This window comes from Protopterus annectens, chromosome 3.part1 (assembly GCF_019279795.1).
Source record: "Protopterus annectens isolate FY-2018-M chromosome 3.part1, PAN1.0, whole genome shotgun sequence".
NCBI lineage: Eukaryota > Metazoa > Chordata > Ceratodontiformes > Protopteridae > Protopterus > Protopterus annectens.
This window is the reverse complement of record NC_056732.1, coordinates 1,385,380,118-1,385,399,263: the sequence shown is the minus strand read 5'-3', so window position 1 is coordinate 1,385,399,263 and position 19,146 is coordinate 1,385,380,118. Positions and strand designations below refer to the sequence as shown.

At 41.8% G+C, this 19,146-nt stretch overlaps 1 protein-coding gene across 3 annotated transcripts in view; it reads right to left on the bottom strand.

Annotated features, from left to right (window-relative positions):
• LOC122798472 (flap endonuclease 1-like) overlaps positions 1-19,146 on the bottom strand; it is a 444,201-nt gene that overhangs the window by 89,531 nt on the left and 335,524 nt on the right. For all 3 annotated transcript variants that reach the window (XM_044067423.1, XM_044067425.1, XM_044067424.1), the window contains exon 8: positions 1,675-1,806. In XM_044067423.1, coding sequence (XP_043923358.1) covers positions 1,675-1,806 — 132 coding nt within the window. The remainder of the gene's footprint in view (positions 1-1,674; positions 1,807-19,146) is intronic.

Here is a 19,146-nt window from a genome sequence, read left to right as displayed (position 1 = left end):
TAGCAGGGGTATGTACACTTTTTATATCCACTGTACATACTACTGTTCCACTAGTCCAGCATTCTGAAATGCCTGCAAGATAGTCAGCCATATGATAAATTAATGAAAGGCCAAGACATGCATTTTCAAGTGCTTCTGCAGCCAAGTACTACTATCTCTTCACTGACAGATAACCAAAATATTATTCATTATGTCACTATATGATAAATAAATTGATTTATATTTTATATACTGATGTACTGACAAAATGTAGCTACCCAAAAGCCTGAATTAGGTCGAGCAGATAATTAATTAAAATAATGCTTTGCAAAGTATGCAGTAAGGAAAGCTTCAGTTCTTTATACTTTGGCTTAACCAGCATTTGACGACTCCAGTAATTGTGAACCTTAAATTGTCTGACTTCTAAAGTATTTTACTGAGGAATACAGATTAAATAATTACAGATTACATTCTTCACTTTCAGTATGAGGGAGTTTTTCATTAACTTGAATGATGTTACTAAAATGAAAATAGATTTTTAAAGCATTAACTGCTGTGACAACTTTTAGAATCAAACTGTTGCTATTATGTAAGAGTTATAATGCCCTCCTAGGTGGATAATACTATGAAACGGGTCTGTATTAAAAGACCGAACATTCACAACAGCGAATACCACAACAGAGACACATAAACACCGAACTGCTAAAATAGCGAAAGATGTAAACATCGAAATTTGGAATGCTGAACGTATTTCCTTGGTCAGCAGGGTGATTATGGGGAAGAGGAAATATATCCTTTTCCCCACTGTAGTGCACTCTTGGAGTTGGTATATTAAAATAGGGGTGTGTGGGGGGTCGGGGGGTGCAGCGGGGCTTGCCCCCCTGCAAAAGTGTGTTTAATGAAGTTTCTTTATGTAGGTTTTCCTTACCTGTATGGCGCTGTTGTTTTTGGAAATGCGTTTGGCGTTCAGAATTTCGATGTTTACTTCTTTCGCTATATTAGCAGTTTGGCGTTTATGTGTCGCTGTTGTGGTATTCACTGTTGTGAACGTTCAGTCTTTTAATATAGACCCCTATGAAAAATAGATCAATTTCATATATATGTAAGTACTGATGGCATTAATAGAGCATCTGAGCAATGCAATTCAAAGGACAGAAATCAGAAGCTCTGTTAATGGCATCAGCTTTTGCAGTGTGCTTTATCAAAGTTTCTGAATAATCTTCCCAAGTCCTTTATGACTGCAAAATATTGTGGTGAAATACTATGTCCACCATAATCTGACCAGTGACCTATGGGAAACATGAATCACTGACGTCACGTGAATTTGGTCCATGTTACCAGCTACATCTACTAACAGCGTACAGTACTCAACATCCTTTTCTGGTCTTCTTAAGTTTAACCTCTCATTACTTCCCAAACCATGCATTAATCTTCAAGGGAAACAGCAAGTTAACATTTATAATAATTATTAGCACTTCTGAGGACATGAAAAAAAAAACTTGTGTTAGGAATTCATTAAAAAACACTCATGTCAGTTGTTAATGCTTACTGTATGCATCACAGTTCCTGTAGTTATTTATGAAAATTTGAATTTGATAACTTAAGTACAATGTTTCAAAGGACTGTCCACTCCCCCCCTTTTCTGTAACAGCACAGTAATCAACAAGTTAATCCAGGCCCATACTTGTACTTTACCTTCTGATCAATGTGCTTCTCGATTTCTTCAATGCTCTTGTGCTCCTGCATTAGTTTCAGTACTCGCTTAGGTCCCAGACCATGAATTTTTCCACAGTAATCACATCCCAGCAGGATGCAAACGTCCACAAACTAAAAGATAAACAAATATCAAAATCCAGGGTCTAGCCACTCATGCTCTACTAATAAAGATCAAAACCCAAGGTTTACAGACCCATGATAAACATTTCCCATGTGAGCTGCATACTAAAATACCAGCAGTTCAGAATCACAATTCAAGCCAGTGCTATTTATTTGGTACAGCTAGACAAATTAATAGTTAAACTGTGCTTACAATACATTTATTTGATTATACAAAACATTTTCACATGTATTCTGTAATATGCTTTGTGCCAAACACATCACTGACAGCACTACAGTTAGCATACCTATGTTAGGTAACTTTACTGGTGGTTAGGTATGTAGTTGTGGTTCTGTCACTAAGCGGCAGATCACATGGAAAGGAAGTCTTATTAGTATCACTTAAATACTGTCCAATTTGCAAATAAATATGAGTGATTTCTGCTGCACAGTGCTATTATACCTGTAGCTCACTGAATGACTACATCAAGGCTCAAAAGAAGGGCACAAGAATGACACATGTAGGATGCCCTTAGCTCTAGTGCTACCACAAGTCTGGACAAAGATGAATATCTCTGCAGCCTTGAAACCGGGTGCCAGTTAGGTATGACGGAGTCACCCTAATGGAACCACATCATCATACAGACTTTCTTATTCCACCGGAGGAAAAGAGTAGGATATGGGTGATGGTACTGCATGCACTGGACGGAACATCAGTCACAATGGAAACATGGGAAGTAAGATACAAACCAAATGAGATTCACATTCAGAAACAGGAAGTAGCTAAAGTGAGATGGTAGTGCTTTATACATTACCAGGCAAACAGACGATAACACACCACTTTACCCATACTTGTATGTTTAGTCAGGACAGCAGTACAGCCAAGAGCCATCCATTTACCTTTTTTTAATTGAGACAAATTAAGAAATGAGAAACTGAAAAGAGATAAATCATTGCAGTATGATTCACAGTGTGTTACAACACAAAATGAGTGTGCAGATTGTTTTTCACACCAGTGCATAGTGAAATTAAGACTTGAAAGACAAACACATTCTCAGAAATGCAAAACAAAATGTCAAACAAGTAAATATAAGCAAACCGGCTAAACAGAAAATGGCTAATAGCTTACTTATACAAAAATATGTAAGCAAATATGGAGATGACAAGAACTTCTGTTTCACTGAGAGGGTTATGAAGGTCATCTACATATTCTGTCACTCTGGTGTTCCACCAACAAAGTAGTGTTGCTAGCATTATACACATCTCTACTCTCCCCTTCTTACACTGTGTCCCACAACTTATCTTCCATAATATCTACTGCCCTCTTTTCATAACAGCTGCTTATAAGAACATGAGCAGGAAATTACACCATCAAAGCGTCAGCAATTACTTTTTAAATCATTGACAAAGTCACATTTGTACTCTTTGTGTAGGGGAGCAAAGTTCCTCACAAACTCCTGCTTAATTATAATCCGCTCTAATTTCAAACAGGAATCAAGAAAACAAGGAAAATCTAAACATTTGGGTGCTTTGCCTCAGAAACTTAGCAGTATAAACATTTCATGCTACACTCGTTATCCTCATAAGACTTTTACTAACTCCCTTATATTTTGTTTAGGCAGCACAAGGCATCTGCAAGTATCCTTCAGCTAGCACTTTGCTGTTAGTTCCCAGCTGCTTTGTGTTCTTTTGAATTTAATGTGGCTATTACTGGGTCCTTGTTGTGTATTTAGCCTAACACCCACCATGCAGCAAACTAACACATGGACAAGAAAAGTGATCAAAGTGTCTTTTACTTACAGCAGTGGCTGCTCAACTTCTATAAGTACCTGGAATCCAGTTACACATACAAATATGTGTCATTATCATATAAGCTACATTCCCCCTTTTTTATATTTGGGTCTAAGGGGAAAAAGGACATTGTCACTGTCATGAAAGAAGATACTTCCAGCCCAGCTATCTGGAATTTTGTAAATAATTACATGTCATTTGTGAATATCAACATAATTCATATGCTTGTGTTACAAACGTATTAGAACTGTATGTCATATAAGATGGTTTGTACAGATATGTGTGCTGAGGAGATATTTTGTAAAGTACTGAGCTAAAATGTAACCACACCATGCCTTAAACCGCAGTGGTGCAGCAAGAGGTTCTCCGGTTTGATTCTCAGCTGGAGCGCCTTCTGTGTGGAGTCTGCATGTCCTCCCTGTGGTTGAGTGACATTAAAGACATGCAGGTAGGTGCATGCGTGAATGAGTGCACCTTCTTTGAAGGCTGGGCGTCAGGCTGGCAACTCACCACCGTAAAAATCCTCTGTCAATCATGAGTAGACCGGAGTTCCACTGTGGCAATCCTTAACTGGGAAAAGCCGAAATACATCAGTTTATTATTGTAACTGTTTAGATGTATATATTTTAACAAGAGAAACTGAAACACAAGAGGTTAACTTCAGAAAAATAGCTGAAATTAAATTACTTTATGACCAGATAATAAAAGGATGTTATCTTTCAGTGTCAGTGCAGTAACAGACTCTGTATTGTCCTGGAAGTGTTTATTGTTTTATGACTTCCAGGATCTGCCTTAGATCTAAGAAAAACCCTTGTTTATGTATTTTCACAGGTAGATGCAAAATGCTATCAGCTGCATCAATGGTTGTTTTTCACCTGGGATAGAGCCAGATGACAAGAAGTGATGTCATCTTGCAAGCTATCCCAGCAGTAATATTTGAGATATTAATTTAAGAACTCTCTGAGAGACAGAGTACTCGCTATTTTCTTTGACCTGACAACATCAGCTGTAAAACCCACTCACCACAACTGCCTTGCTTGCTCTGTAAGTTAACTAGGATATAGTAATTCTCTAGATATAGTCAGGAATATAGCAAAGCTTAATTTAGGTGCTTTTTTTAAATTTATTTGAGACTATCCTGCAATGCTGTTTTAAATATTTCCTGTGATTTTGAACTCTGATGTTACTGTGATTATGCACTGAGCATTTTCTTGTTCTTTTATTATTTATTATTAAATATATTTAACCCTTTCATTGTGGCTGACATTTGTGAGACATATTTAAGTTCTGAGAGTACTTGCATATTTATCTGATGACACTGTGTAGGCCACTCCTAATAGCCTTGCTCTTGGTCAAACTATAATTTGCATTAATAGTAACATTACACAGTAAGATTGGGCACCCTTTGTTAAGAGCCTTAAAGTACCTGATAAAGAGTTGGCTGGTGGCAGTGATAACTACCTTGTAATCTGAGCAGAATGGGGCATAGCTAGTAAACCTGTGACAGCCTTTCCCAAGTGTGTGTGTGTGTGTGTGTGTGTGTGTGTGTGTAAATCAAACCTCAGTGTGTGTGTGTGTGTGTGTGTGTGTGTGTGTGTGTGTGTGTGTGTGTGTGTGTGTGTGTGTCAGCTACTTGGGCAGGGACACAAAGCACTGGTTGGACAAAGAGGGTGCTGGAGGTCTTGGTTTGGCCACTCAGCTGAGATCTCAACTCTATAGCTGTGCCAGTGGGGAGTCTTATTGGGGATCTGGAGAAAGAGGGAGAAACCAGCCCTGTACTGACTCTGGTCTCTGTGTGCTCTTAAGGGAAATTATACTTGATGCATGGAGCTGCATCTGTAAATACAGTGGGTGTACTTGTCATCCTCCACTGATGCTAGTGGTGAGGATTGAGGCTCCTGGATTACTGGGCCAGAGGTGGGGCATCACAATCACCATGGGCAATACAGCATTATTTAATATTACACAATTCAGATGACTTTCTCAGCTATAGATATCATTTAATTTGGATTTGGCATTGTTGTCTGTAAACCAGTGTCTTTCAACCAGATTAATATTGATGTGTTTTTTCACAATGCCATCATACAACACTGTCATATTACTTAGCAGTGCCTAATGACAGTAACACTTTCCAAAAGTCACTTTCACTAGATTATGTACTATTGTTTAAAGAAAACTATATGCTTTGACTCATCTTATAGATTTAGTTTCTTGGAGGCAAGCTTCTAGGGTGCTTAGAATATTTTCTCAGTGGCTCCATAGGGCACAAAGCAGTGAACTTAGCAGGCTCATTGGGGGCATCTTCCACTGGGGATGCTGTAGCAGAAGTACCCTTAACAATAAAAGGAACTGTTTGACTTTTGTCATCCATCTCCTCTAGGAAAACAATGTGTTCATGTCCCTCTACAACTAGTTACAGTGGAAAACTGTCTACTATCTGGCCATCTCAGTATATGGCCTTGGATTTCATTTGGCACACCAAAAGTCGAATAATGGGCATTTACCAAATTACAATGCTCAGCAGGTGGTTCGTAACAAAAAAAATATTTAGCTACTGGATCTATTTCATCTGTTTGAACATTTGTCTGGTTTAAATGCATTCACCATGAAACCTGTTCCATACCATCAGGGCACATAAAGGGCCCATTCCTTGAAGCAATTTGGTTCAGCTCACATTGATCAATTCTGTGATCTGTGGGGAACATCTGCTGTCCAACAATAAAACCACTAAACAGTCAATCATTCATAAGAAGTTGCACCTTAGACATTCATTTGCCCAAATCCAACTTGAATAAATCCAGTTAACAATGCATTTCTGCACATGAAAAAATACTGCAGACAATAACACTGGTAGTTGCTTGTTTGGTATTACAGCAACAGAAGCATATCTGATTTATACTGTATGAACCGACTAGTAGGACAAATGACTTTCACATCTGCACAAATCTTACAGTCAGCCCATCTGTTGTGGAGTTGAAAGAAGTTATGTACTGACCATAATGTTCCATCTGTGTTGTCCACTTTCAGTCTTCCTCAAAAGTTGGGTTTAGATCCGACTCAGTCGAAATTTTAGCTTGTGGCCACTCAAGAACTCTCGAGCTCCTCCCTTACCCATAATGCCCTATCCACTAACAAACCTCAGATCTTGTTTGCTCATTTATACCATTTCAAGAAACATTTTTCTAATTCCCTTGGTAAAGGAAAACAATAGCTACAGCTCAGCATAAGGAGCAGTGGTGTCCTTATAAGCTCTCGCTCTCCCAGAAGTCATTAGTTGGCAAAGGTAGGGGGGTTGGGGGGGAGTTCAGGAAGAATGAAAATGGACAATTCAGACGGAACGCTATGGTGAGTACATAACTTCTTTATCTGATGTTGTCAATTTTCATTCATTCCTCAACAGTTGGGACAGAGTCCCCAGCTACAGCTACTTAAAATATGTGGGTGGACTTTAAGGAAGGACATTCCTGAGCACCGTTGAGCTAAAGGCTGCTCTTTCCCTCCATACCAGATCCAATTTGTAATAAGAAATAAAGGTATGAGGATTAGCCCAAGTTGCAGCCACACATATGTTGTCCATGGATGCCCTAGATAAAAATACTGAAGATATTGCCATGGACCTGGTTGAATGGATTCAAAGGTTTTAGCAAGGACAGACCAAGCTTGTTGTAAATAAATGATATACAACCCATAAGCCATCTTGCTAGAGTTATCTTTGTAACTGGCTTACACAATCTGGAATCCACAAAGGAGACAAATAATTGATCTGTTTTTCTGATGTTCTTCATTCTATGTAAGTAGAAACATAATTGTCTATGAATATCCAACAACTGTAGCATATATTCACCTTTGTTTATGAAATTTGGAAAGAAAACTGGCAGATTAGTAATTAGTTGCGGTTTGATTTTGACACCACCTTAGAAAGGAAAGAAGGACTGATTCATAATGCTACTCTGTCTTCATGGAAAATCAAATAGGGAGGTTTGAAAGATAATGCTTGGAGTCCTGACATCCTTCTGGCAGAGGTGATGGCTACCATAAATACATTCTTCCAGGTTAAGAAAAAGAACATTATGTACTGGAGCTGAAAGGGGGTCAATGTCTTTCTGATGTGCCCAAAAACAAACCTTCTCGATTTACTTCTGGTCTTGAGCTCTTATTAGTAGATGCCTGGTTGGGGCGGTAATAAGTCAGTCGTCCAGGTATGGAAAAACTTTGAATCCTTTTAGTCTCAGGTGAGCTGCTCCTATTGCCATGCATTTGATGAACACCATGGGGGCTGTGGTGAGGCCAAAGGGCAGTGCTCTGAACTTTTAATGACTGGCTCCCAGCCAGAAGCATAAATACCTTTTGAATTGTCTGTTTATTTTTATTTGACATATATTTACAGACCACATCACTGCACAGCACTTCTTCAACTAAACTGGACTGATCTACCCAATCTCCTATCCCTCAAACTAACTTTCATTCATTCCACTATCGAGACAACTGTCCAGCACTCAAGAGCTTAGTGCAGCCCTACTCATATGGCAAGCCACTAAGATCCTCCAACAAACTACTGCTCAAAGTAACTAAATCTAATAACTGTTACGGGAAGTCTCTATTGTCCCACCAGATATCTAAGTCCTGAAATTCCATGCCTCACACAATATTAATTTCTAGCAAAAAGTCCAAATTTAAACTACTGCTTAAGGAACACCTAACCAGAAACTGGTTTTGCTCCTGCACTAATCCAGGCTGATCATTCTGTCCTTCCTTATTCTTACAACTGAAATATCTCTTCTCTTACTAAATTCTAACATCCAGACTACCCCTTTGCTCATATAATGCAAATTTCTCTCAACATCTCAAGCTCACTACTGCTCCTAATTTACCTACCTATCTCAAGCTTCTTACAGTTTCATCGTATTCCCTTCTTTGTGTACTTCACTTCAGTATTGCCTTAGCTATCCCTGTTTAGAACAAGTAACACTAGCACAGCAACCATCAGCCATGTTCTTGTTCATATACCATGCATGTATCTCATAAATATTTACCACTAAAACCTTGATATTGATCTACTGATCAGTCATTTCTCTGTGATGGCACAAGCTATTTCATGCTAGTTTATTTGTTTAGCTTTCCTTTTTTTTCAACATTATATTACTCTCTCAATTTTATTGTTTATGTATAAACTATTTACTACTTATATTTACCAAAGTTATGTATTCTTAATCATTAACAATTTTTTTGTATTGTTTGTAATGTGTTTTTGTAATGAAGCTTTTCTCCCCACGCCTACACTGAAAAAGGGTCACTGGCCCAGTCAGACATCCCCGGTAAACTAATGTAAAATAAATAAATAAAATGTGATAGTATGCATCCTGAAGGTGTATCAAGCCCATCCAGCCATCCTTGCCCAAAAAAGGCAGAATGGACTGAATCGTGACCATTCAGAATTGGGTGTGCTGAACTGATTTGTTCAGACTGCTGAGATCCAAAAATCAGCCTCCAGTCTCCTGTTTTCTTTAATATTAAAAAGAATCTTGAGTAAGTTCCAAATCCTATCTGGTCTGGTGGGACCTCTTGGATGACTCTTATTTTCTAGCAGCTTTTGTATTTCCAGAGCTACTGCTTTCCTCTGACTGGGTGGAACATCAGGACATTTGTAAGCCGGTGGAGATGGTAGGGGAAAAGGGAATTATATAACCTCTGGAAATAATTCTCTGCTTCCAAGTTTCTTTTGTGATGTCTAGCCAGGCTCTCTGGTGCAAGGATAAATGACCCCCGATTGCCTCTAGAGTTGAACAATTAGGCACCCTTTCAGGAGCGCTGGTAGGGTATGTCAGCAAAAGAATCTCTGGACCTCTGATTCTGTGGGCCTCCTCTGCCACGTGGGTGGTGTCTTCCATTCGAGTTCTCTCCTTTGCCCTGGGGGAACTATCTCCATGGAGATCTTAGAAAGGACCCAGGGACTTCCTGATCCACATTTTCCAACCTCCTCATTGATTCTTGTAAAAAGTCCTTTGAGAGTCAAAAAACACACTCCAAATGCAGACAAGGTCTTTCCATCTTGCTTGCACCTGGAAAGTGTGTCCTTAACTTTAAGGCTGAACAACGAGCTTCCATTAAAATGAGCATTGACAAAAAAAGACTTGAAGGGCTCTACAAAGTCACATAAGCACATCCAGGCATGCCTACTAAAAGAAATGGCTGAACCCACTGCCTTTGAGGTACTTTCAGCCACATGTGAGATAAGCCACATGGACGAGTTAGTGATCGACAGAGGGACAGCCAACTGCAAGGGCACAGAAGACTGAGCCTCAAGAGTACTGGTCCCTGATAGGGAATTTGAAAGTTCTTTAATCAGATCCCTCTGTAGTCTCATGAAGTGTGCCAAATAATTCAGTGATCTGAGTTCAAATGTCACTGAAGCATACACATGCTTTCCAAATCTGTCCAACACCCTAGACTGCCTGTTAGGGGGATGGAGAGAAGAACTCTGCTTCATGAGTTCTTTCTTAGTGGCCACTGACATGACCATGGTATCTACAGGAACTCTCTTGCTCAAAAATTACTTTAATGAAGGTGGTGCCAAAATCAGGTCTGGTCTTTTGGGGACTCGTTCAACTGTGTCAGGTTCCTTCCATGCCCAGTTAGAGATCAAATCAATGAGCTCATCAATGGGCAGAGTCACCGAGGAGGTACAGGGGCCAGACCCAAAGCCCTTCAGGAATACAGATTCCTCTTTGTAAGGGTTATTGCTAGACTAACCACCCCTCTGTTTAAGGATCTCTAGGATATCTACAAATGAGACATCTTCAGGTGGAGATCTTAGGGAACCTTCCCCCATCATCAAAATCTGTATCTTCAGTGATGGACTCCTGTGCGGAGTCAAAGTGCCTCCTCTTGCACTTCCTCTTCCTAGGAATTTCTTCCATAGGGTGTTCTGGAGAAGTATCAGAAGAAATACTAATACCCCAATGGGTAGCCTGCAGACTTTGGGTTGGCTGTCCCTGTGGAGTGGAATGATGGGGCTCAAAGCACAGAGACATATGCGATTCAGATGGGAGATCCAAGGGGGGAGAAAACATCTGTCCTGCAGAAGCAGAGAAAACTCTGTCCTCCATCTCAAAGGTAGAATAGTCTGTGGATAAGGGAGCTGACAGAGCTGAGAAGCCAAGCTTCTAACTCATTGACACTCTCTGCCCCAAAGGCAGTCTACCCGAGGCAGAGGTTGAAGCTAAGCTATCAAGTGCTGAAGCCCCGAGGGGTAGAGACAGTAACAACTTCAGATTCGAATCTAATGCATCGGATCTGGCAGGGACACTTCAGATCCAAGAGTCATCTGAACCCATCGGAGCTGGTGCACTCAGACAAAGCCTGGGAGCCGAAGATACTATGAACTTCGGATGCGATGTAGACGGTACGGAAGACTCGGATCCAAAGGCTCTGAAACGATAGGTTGGATCAGAGAAGGAGCCGAGATTCGTGGTGTAGTGGCAACAAAGGCTTCCTGACCTGAAGGGATATGAGCTGAAAGGACTCCCATCTGTATCTGTGCCAACAGAAACTTCCTCATCATTCTGTCCACATCAGCCTCGATCAGACTGCTTGAAGAAAGAGATGATGTCACTGATGGTGATCTAGAGTGCAGGAAAGGGTTCAGATCTGAGAGACTGTGATCCGAGGAAGCTGTTTTGCTATCCCACATTGCCTGGGTATGAGCTGCCTCTGGATCTGTCTTCTTATGCTTCTTCAGTGGTGGTTCCATGGTTGGATCTGATGAGGGAGTCGGGGATCCAGAAGGACCAGAAGGTTTAATAGGAGACGCCTTATGTTTTTGTTTCAGAGGGCGTAGATCAATGAGTGTGTATATTCCTTTAAGAAGCTATCCACTGGCTTGCACTAGAGTATAAATACTAAGTATGTGTGAGCCTGACTGCCATTTTGTAGTTAGCTGTTGAGACGTGAACATGTATATACGTAAGCTCTGTTTGCTAACTAGTTTGTTCGTGTTTAATGATGCTGCTATCCATCCTGATGTGTTTGTATACATTAAAGCATCTGAATGAAACCCAAGCCTTCTTGTTATATGTATTAGAGTCAAATGATCAACATGGTATTAGAAGTGGCATGTCTAAAGGATGTGGTGTCAGAAGTGGCATATTTGAAAGACATGGTACAAGAAGCAGCATATCTAAAAGGGCCTGAAGTCAGAACCAGCACACTAAAGGGGCATGAAGTTTAAAATCGCTTGGCAAAAATGATTTAAGGCACTTATCGAGATGTTGATGGAATATACAGCAGTGGACCATCCTAAACTTGTGCATACTTCGTAAAACAAGTCAGAAACAAATTTCAGGCATTAAATCATGCTCAGCACTATTTCTTTTTGCATAATATGAAAAGTACAGTTGTATACACTTACAATAAATGTAGCTGTTTGAGTGTATTCACTGTTGCAGTCATCATTTGTGGGTTATCCCTGCTGGGTAGCCCTCAGTCGGCCCGAATACCAGAGTCAAGCTTTTCCCCTGCGCCAGCTGCTGTCACCTCTGGACTGACTTCAGATTATCAGTGGTATAAAGGAGAGTAGCCAACACTGTTACATCAGTTTTTCTTACCCTAACCTGTAGGAGCCCCTTGAAGGAAATGTTTTAGAGAGCCCCTGGTGGCCCAAGGCCACAAGAATGACAGTTAATTTCCAAAAAGGATAAGATTAGGGAGAAGGTGGAGTGTAAATAGGACTGCAACAGTGAATACACTTGAACATCTACATCTATGGTAAGTGTACACAACTGCACTATGTTCTTCATGTTTCGCTGTTGCGGTCATCACTTGTGGGAGGATTCCCAAAGCTGAGGACAGGTAGGATGGAAATATGAAATTCCTAGGATTGAGCTAGCATGCCTTGCAGGACTACAGAGGCAAAGCCTGTCCGAGCCCTGGAGAACAGAGGCAGGTGGTAGTGTTTGGTGAAGGTGTGGGCCGAGGTCCAAGTGGCAGCTTGCAGGATGTCTCTGGTGGGTACTCCTCTAAGGAAGGCATTGGAAGTAGAGGCTGCCCTAGTGGAATAAGTTCTGATAGATTTAGGAGGAACTTTCCCATGAAAGGTGTAGCAGAATTTTATGCACTGGGATATCCATTTTGAAATGGTCTGCTTGGAGATAGGCTTCCCCTCTTTCCCTGGGGCGAAGCCAACCAACAGTTGATCTATCTTCCTAATGGACTTTGTTCTGTCCAGGTAGTATCTTAACTGTCTGTGCACATCCAGTGTGTGCAGAATTCTCTCCCCTTTATTCTGAGGGTTTGGAAAAAAGGTGGGCAGATGTATAACCTGGTTTATGGTCACATCTGATACTACCTTTGGCATGAAAGAGGGATTAGTCCTGAGAGACACCCTGTCTGCATGGAAGATAATGAAGGGTTCAGTGGCCATGAGTGCTTGAAGTTCTGACACCTTCCTAGCTGAAGTAATAGCCAAGAGGAAGGCAGTCTTCTAGGAAATGTGTTTTAGGTCTGCTTATGCAGCTGCTTTGAAGGGAGGCAAAGTCAACTTTTCTAAGACATAGTTCAGGTCTCAGGCTGGAGTGGGTGCCATTCTGGGGGGGGGGGGTAATGTTAGATACACCTCTGAGGAATTGCTTAATCAAAGGGTGAGAGAATATAGGCTGTTCAGCATGAAAGTGTGCTGAAATGCCTCAGGCGTGGATTTTAATGGAGGAAAAGGAGAGGCCCTTGTTCAGTAGCTCTGCTAGGTAGTCCAGAATAAGTGGGAGGGACGGCTGGGAGCTGCTGTGACCTTTTGATAGGCACCAGGAGTTGAACCTTTTCCATTTCTCAAACTAAGATTTCCTGGTGCTGGGCCTTCCGGCTTCCTTAATAATGTCTAGGACCTGCTTGCCCAGTCCCTGGGGGATAAGCCATGCAGAATGTTTGATTGTGTGCAGGTTTGGATGCAGAATCTCCCCTCTGGCTTGTGTCAGGAGGTCTGCAGTTAAAGGCAGAGGCCTGTAAGGTTCCTTGGTCAGGCTGAGTAGCAAGGGGTACCAATGTTGCCTGGGCCAAGCTGGTGCTATAAGGATGGCTTTTGGTCCTTCCTGCCTTATTTTGAGCAGTACTAAGAGCAGGGGGGAATGCATAAATGAAGAGACTGGTCCATTGGAATGAGAGAGCATCCACTTACCAAGCCAAGGGGTTGAACTCCCTGGTACAGAATTTGTGCAGCTGATTGTTGTGTTGTGAGGTGAAGAGGTCCACCTCTGGTGTCTCCCAGGTCTGGGTGAGTTGGAGGAATGTCCCCTTTTGGAGTTTCCACTCGTGGGGGTTTAAGTAGTTTCTGCTTAGATGATCCACTAGGGTATTGTTTACTCCTGGTTTACTCCTGGGATGTACTGGGCTATCAAGTGTAGGCCCATGGAGGAGGCTGTCTAAGGCTAGTTGGCAGAGAGGGTAGGATTATGACCCCCACCCCTGCTTGTTGATGTACCACATGACTGTGGTGTTGTCTGTTTTTATGAGGAGGACTCCTGATTTTAGGTGGCCTTGGAAGGATGTGATAGCCTTGTGAACTGCCATCATTTCCTTTAGGTTGATGTGCCAGTGAAGGTGCCTGAGGTCCCAACAGCCTTGGATGCAGTGAGTATCTAAATGAGCACGCCAAGCTAGGTCTGAGGCATCTATGGTGATAGTCTGGCCTTCAGGAAGGTAAGTGAAGGGAAGGTCCTTGTTCCGAGTGCATGCCTCTGCCCACCAAAGAAACTTGTTCCTTATGCATGGAATGAGGTGGGAGAGTGGTCTCCATAGATTGAGAGTGTTGCTACCAATGGTTCTTTAGGTACCACTGGAGTTTCCTTAAGTGCAGCCTGGCCAGGGGAATCATCAGAATGCAGGATGACATGTAACCCAGTGCTTGCAGAATTTTCCTTGCTGTGAGTTTTTTTCTGAGAGCTGGCTGGGAGAAGTAATTTGGCAGAAAACATTGTTTTTCTGGTGAGAGGAAGGCTTTTTGGGAGGCTTTGTCCAGGAGTGCGCCCAAGAAGATGACCTGCCTGGAGGGGTTTAGATTTGATTTTTTTCCTGCTGATAGTGAACCCTAGAGAGGTTAGGGTTGTTTGTACAAAGAGCGGGTCCCATAGTAACTTTCCTTTGTTGTCTGCCTGGATTAGGCAGTCATCCAGATAAGGGTAAATCTGGATGTTTTGCTGTCTGCAGAAGGCAACCACTGGGGCCAGGCATTTTGTGAAGACCTGGGAGCCATAGATAAGCCAAAGGATAGTGCAGAGAACTGAAAGTCTTGTGAACCTGCTCTGAAGCGTAGGTATTTTCTGCAAGACTCCCTTATGGGTATATGAGGATAGGCATCCTTTAGGTCTAGGGTGGCTAGCCATGCATTTTTTCCCAGCAGTGGTAAAAGTTTTTGAAGAGTTAGCATTTTGAATTTTGGGACCTCTAGGAAGGTGTTTACAGTGGAGAGGTCGAAGATGCATCACCAAGTGCCTTCTTTTCTTGGCACTAGGAACAGTCTGGAGTAAAAACCTTTTCCTGCTTGCTTCTGTGGCACAGGCTCCACTGCCCCTTGAGCATGGAGTATGTGTGCTTGTTTTAATGTTTCTGCCTAGTGATTTGGAGGCAGATTTTGGTAACCTGTTGAAGTTGGGACTTGTTGGAAGGTAAATTTGTAACCCTGAAAAATGATTTTTAATACCCGTTGGTCCTTTGTTACAGACTGACAATTTTGTTTGTAAAGGGATAGCCTTCCTCCTCACCTCTGATGGGAGGGGGAGGGGGAGGGAGAGTGGGAGTCATTGCACATTCTTAGAGTAGGGAGTGGACTTAGAACTCCCTGCTGTGGGAGTGGTGGAGGGCCACTGCTTAGTTCTTCGCTGGCAATGTTTTGTGGTCTACCTGGTCTGTCCCTGCGAGGCCTCCCTTGAACCTGTCTATTGGGGGCTGGGAAAGTCCAGTGCTTAGAGGGAAAGTTTCTGCTGAATCTGGAAGGTGGAACTTGGAGGAAGTCCTTTACTGTTTGCACTGATTTAGCTTTATCCTCCATCTTTTTGATGCTCTCCTCTGCTTTTGATCCAAACAAGTGGTCTTTATCCAGTGGGGCATCAAGTAGTTTTGATTTTACATGATCAGGCAGTGGCTGTTCTTTTAGCCATGCGTGCATCCTAATGACTGAACCTGCCACAGCAGCCCTACTTGAGGCTTCTAGGGCATCGAATCCGCAGTGCAGGGAGTGTTTAGCTACTTGAGAAGAAGAGTGCAGAAGATCTGCTAACTCTTTGGAAGTATTAGTGTCGGGTAAAGATGACATTTTTTGTTTCATAAGTTCCAAGGTGTGCTGTTGATATTTTGGTATATGGAACTAGCAGTTAAGAGCTCTAATAGCTAAGGTTGTGGAGGTGTACACTTTCTTAACCCATCTGTCCAGAGCTCTTGAGTCCTTGTCAGAGGGAATTGGGTTTTTAGATGAGCTAGCTTTGGCCCCTTTGGGCCCCTGTGTGATGACCTCTGGGTCTGCTGCAGGATTTTTAAACAAATACTTATGTGAATCAGGCAACCTGTAGTACCTGTCAGGTTTTCTAGGAGCAGGGTGTAGGGCATCAGGGGTGAGGCTACATTCACTGAAAACATCATCCACCATGTCCAGAATAGGAGGGATGTCCAAGGATCTGTGCTGAGGAAGATCTAGAAACTCTCTTAGTCTTTTCTTAGACTGAGGATAATCTTGGGTTTCCAAATGGAAATACACTCTGAGTGTGCAGGTTTCCCCAAATGAAAGATCCTTGGGGGGGGAGGCAGAAGGAATAGATTCCTCTGCATCAGAATCATCAAAAGAGATGAGAGGTTGTTGTTCCTCATCTGAATCAAGATAGTCTGAAAGTTCAGAATCCCTCTTTCATTTAGAAGGAATGGTATAGCTACCCCTGATGAAAGTGATGAGGTTCTCCGGCATTTTCAGTAACTGTGTCTGAGGCGGTGGAGGAGGAGTAAGATGGCAACTGGAGACTGTTTTCTTTGGGGTGGTCTTGCTTTTAGACCTTGGTAATTCCATTTGTCGTTGGGATGCGGTAGTCAAGAGGCAAAAACATCATTTTTTGCCTTGAATCGGTTGTGAGAAGAACCTCCTTGGAAGCCAGTGCCTGTGCAGTGGCTCCGGACACAACTGAAGCAGAAACAACTGAGGGACTGGATGATGAAGCATTCCCTGGTGGCATACCAGACTCCAAAAGGGTTTCAGTAAAGGCCTGCAAAAGAAATGAGTCAGGCATCAGGGGCTGCAAATGCGCCTCACTGAATTCCTGAGAACTGAAGACTTGCTTTTGGGATGGATCGTCTGAAGGCTTAAGTTTGTGTGGGCTGTCCCTTTCTTTATGTTTTCATTTTTTGGGAATATCCACAGACTGCTGACCGATGGATGCCATTTTGTAATGCGAGGAACTACTTCGGAAATGCCTGGCTACAAAATCAGCTCTACGGCGAATAGTCCTTGAACTGAAAAGTGCGCAGAACTGACAACAGGGGACTTTGTGGTCTGGGCCTAGACAAGTAACACACAAGGTATGGAAGTCTTGGTGTGGTATTTGTTTTCCACAGCAGAGACAATTATTGACTTTTTCGGACATTGGTTAGTGTAAGACAAAGGTCCCCAATGGGGTACTTGGCTTTAGTAATTTTCTGATTCAACTTCCACTCTGGCAACGACAGACCAGTACACACGCAAACTGCTTTTGCTTCAGGCTCCCCAGCAAGAAAGACTGATGTAATGGCGCTGGCTGCTCTCCTCTATACCACTGATGACCTGACGTCAGTCCAGAGGCGACAGCAGCCAGCACAGGGAAAAAGCTTGACTCTGGTATTCGGGCCAACCGAGGGCTACCTAGCAGGTATAGCCCAGAAGTGATAATTGCAACAGTGAAACATGAAGAATATTGGGGCATAGAGAACATTCTAAATAACATTCCCATAAGCAAATATGTACAATATTGACGAAAATATTCAGATTACTATGGAATTGTTTGAAATAATGTCCGAATTGCATAAAATGAATAAAATAAAGGGAAATGAACTAATTTTTCACAAAGTATGTGTATTTTCGTATTAAGCAAAAATATCCGAGTTTCCAGAAGTGTATAAAGTGTATACTGCATGTTTGTGCAGTATTACAGTAAAGTTATTTCGCAAAGTACAGCCATTGCAGGCATATTTCACAAAGTACAGCCATTACAGAGTATATTTCACAAAGTAAAGAATTTTGAGAAGTTTACTGTGCATTTGGATGTTGTTACAAGCTCACAGAATAGTTTGTTTGTATATAATTACAAGCGCCATATTCTCAGTGTGTTTGTGCATATTTTGTGGACATGGCAGATGAATTTCGAAAACCCAATGCACTTGTGTTTGACAGTAGTATTGCTGAAAACTGAAGAGTGTTTGAGCAAGAGTATGACATTTTCATACAGGCTGCATTTTCTGATAAAGATGACCATATAAAGGCATTTATTCTGCTTAATTTAGCTGGGTCAGAAGCTATAGAAAGTGAATGCTCATTTGTGTATGCACCTGCTATTTATGCTGGAGAGGGGGAAAACTGTCATATTGTTGTACAGGCTGAGTCAGGGGAAGACCCATTGTGCTTAAAACGTAAATTTAGAGAAATGTGTAACCCCCAGACAAATGTTACAACGGAGAGGCACGTATTTTACACAAGGAATCAAAAGTCTGATGAAACTTTTGCAGCATATATAACTGAAATGAGACATAAAGCTAAAACGTGCAGATTTGGTGACTTAAGGGATGAGTTGATAAAAGACAGACTTGTGTGTGGTATAAAAGATGCTGTGAGAAAGATTTTGCTTCATGACAGTGATTTAACTTTGAATAAGGCCATTGAGTTTTATCAGATATACGAACTCACAGAAAAGCACACAAATATGCTCACAAATGAGAGCAGCTCAAGAAGGCACAGTGATAAAGCTAATGTTGATAGTATGCAGCACGTGGTTAAGAGAAACAGGCCCAAGCACATGGCAGCTATGGGGTTTCCCAGGAACTGCTGCAGGACACCCCAGAACTTTCTAGCAAATTCCAGATTTCGCACAGTCTCAGTGAAGCACAAGAGTGAGTCTGCATACTCAGAGCATGGGCCCCAACCCAGTTTCATTGCCAATTGTCATAATTGTGGTGGTAATCATGAATCTATATGGGAGAAATGATTAGCTTTTGGTCAACAATGCTACAAATGTAATAAAAGGAATCACTTCAAAAGACTTTGTAAATCAAAAGGCCCACATTCATTAAAAGGGAACATTTTCCCATTTTATGGGAAAAGGACTAAGCTCTTCATAGAATAACTTATGAAAGTATGCATAACTGCTGCTAAACCTTGTACCATTAAAGTTGTATTATTGCTGCTAAGTGTTCGGTATGCTCCCTTGCTAGGAAACCCAGCAGCTAAACACTAATTTCACCCTGTAGTCTACAATATCAGCCCTCTTCTAGGCCACCTTTCATCACTCTCCCCCTTAACTTAATCTAGCCTAGGGATCTACCCCGGTGAATTCTCAGGTGAACTTC